At 56.3% G+C, this 1,894-nt stretch overlaps 1 protein-coding gene across 1 annotated transcript in view; it reads right to left on the bottom strand.

Annotated features, from left to right (window-relative positions):
- Positions 1-1,002, bottom strand: part of GAS2L2 (growth arrest-specific 2 like 2) — an 8,383-nt gene extending 7,381 nt beyond the window's left edge. The window contains exon 1 of the mRNA XM_011999412.1: positions 596-1,002. Coding sequence (XP_011854802.1) covers positions 596-980 — 385 coding nt within the window. The 5' untranslated portion in view covers positions 981-1,002. The remainder of the gene's footprint in view (positions 1-595) is intronic.
- Between the last annotated feature and the right edge of the window lie 892 nt (positions 1,003-1,894).

The following is a 1,894-nucleotide window of genomic DNA, read 5'->3' as shown; positions in this document are numbered from 1 at the left end:
TTTTTTTTGAGACAGACTCTCCCTCTGTCACCCAGGTTGGAGTGCAGTGGCGCCATCTCAGCTCACTGCAACCTCTGCCTCCTGGGTTCAGGCAATTCTCCTATCTCAGCCTGCCACCATGCCCAGCTAATTTTTATATTTTTAGTAGAGACAGGATTTTGCCATGTTAGGCCGGCCTGGTCTTGAACTCCTGACCTCAGGTGATCCACCCATCTCAGCTTCCGAAAGTGTTGGGATTACAGGCGTGAGCCACCGCGCCTGGCCTTCTGCCTCTCTTGCTAGACCATGAATTCACTGGGCGCTGGGTCTCTTTCCTCTGTGTCCTTGGCGCCCAGCAAAGTGCTCAGCACAGAACAGGTGCTTGATATATGCTTACTGAAGTAATCATCAGCATTTATCAATCATCAACATATTTATTTATTGAGAATTTACTATGAAGTGGGGAGATTGAGGCATGAAAAAAAAGGTGGTTCAAGGCAAATCTAGAATGAGGACCCAGGATCCTGCCCCCCAGACCTAGCCTGTGCATTTGAGAAAAGATGAATACCCCCCAATATAAGCATCTGGGATGGGGAAGGGGGTGCAGCGTGGTTACCTTGGATGCCCATCTCCTTTCGACACCACTGGATGAAGTTGGAGACGTTGTCCCTGGCCTGGAAGGAACCTGGCTGGGCGGCCCCATTGCAGGAAACCCCGACCCGGGGCATGGGAATCTTCTGGGCTCGGGCAGGTGCCTCAGCCAGGAAGGCCAGGGCAGCGTCAGTGACAGCGTTGGCATGCCGGCACAGCACCAGGCCCGTCTCCAGCACCTGCAGGAAGTTGGTCGAGTCGATGTCCAGCCCATAGAGGTCGCGAAGCCATTCAGCCAGGTCTTCCTTCATGGCCTCCAGGTACTGCTCGCTGGACTTGAAAGGCCGGATACTGCACACAGGTGGCTCTAGGGTCCCGGGCCTCCTCCTGCCTCCCGCAGGCTGGGACATGGCTGGACCCCAGCAGCGGAGGAGGTGGACACCTCCCCCCTCCCACTGCCACCTCTCTCCTCCCACCGCTGCTGGGTTTCGGCTGGGTTCTCCCTGATTCCGAGGTTCCCCTGTATTCGCTGAGAGCCCCGGACTTCCAACGCTGCTACTTGCCACTGGCTTCAGCCACCAGGCCAGGCCCAGCCCCTGCTCCCCCACATTCCTCAGTCCTTGCCACAGCTTTCCCTGGTGGCCCTGCAGCGACCTTGCTCTCAGGCTGCCCAGTCCACTCAGAGTTCACCCTTCTCAGGCCGGGTGGAGGTGAGGACACTCCTTTCTTCCCCCAGGGCTGGACAGATCAAGCTGGCTGCCTCCTACCCTCTGCTGGCTGCGGCCACGGAGCCTGGGGTGGCTGCTGGCCTCCCCACTCTGCTTTCCTCCCCTCTCCTTGGAGACCGCGGCTGCTACAAACACTCCTTGTTAACCCTTCCCAGCAGGCAAGGACTGCCCTGCAGAACAGAGGGAGAGGGAGGAGAGGCTGGGGCTGGTTTCTCTCACAGGGCTGACCAAGTGGGAACTTTGGGGGAGTGCAGGGAAAGCAGGGGTACGAGTTGCCATACCCCTTGGTGTTTAGTGAGTACAGGAGAATGGGAATGAAACAGACATAGCAATAGAGCACGACACTCATGAGTTTAGCCTTAAATCCTGTGTGACCATCATATACTACCTAGCCTCTCTGTGCCTTAGTTTCTCAACCGTAAAATGGGGACAATAATGTTTACCTCTTTGGTGTGTTGTGAGGGATAAAGGAATAATGTATGTGAAAGTGTCAGACCATTGGCCGGGTGCGGTGGCTCAAGCCTGTAATCCCAGCACTTTGGGAGGCCAAGACGGGCGGATCACGAGGTCAGGAGATCGAGACCATCCTGGCTAAC

The sequence above is a fragment of the Mandrillus leucophaeus genome, unplaced genomic scaffold (genome assembly GCF_000951045.1).
Source record: "Mandrillus leucophaeus isolate KB7577 unplaced genomic scaffold, Mleu.le_1.0 Scaffold590, whole genome shotgun sequence".
NCBI classification, from domain to species: domain Eukaryota; kingdom Metazoa; phylum Chordata; class Mammalia; order Primates; family Cercopithecidae; genus Mandrillus; species Mandrillus leucophaeus.
Note: the sequence above shows the minus strand (reverse complement) of the source record. Positions and strands in the feature narration are given on the sequence as shown.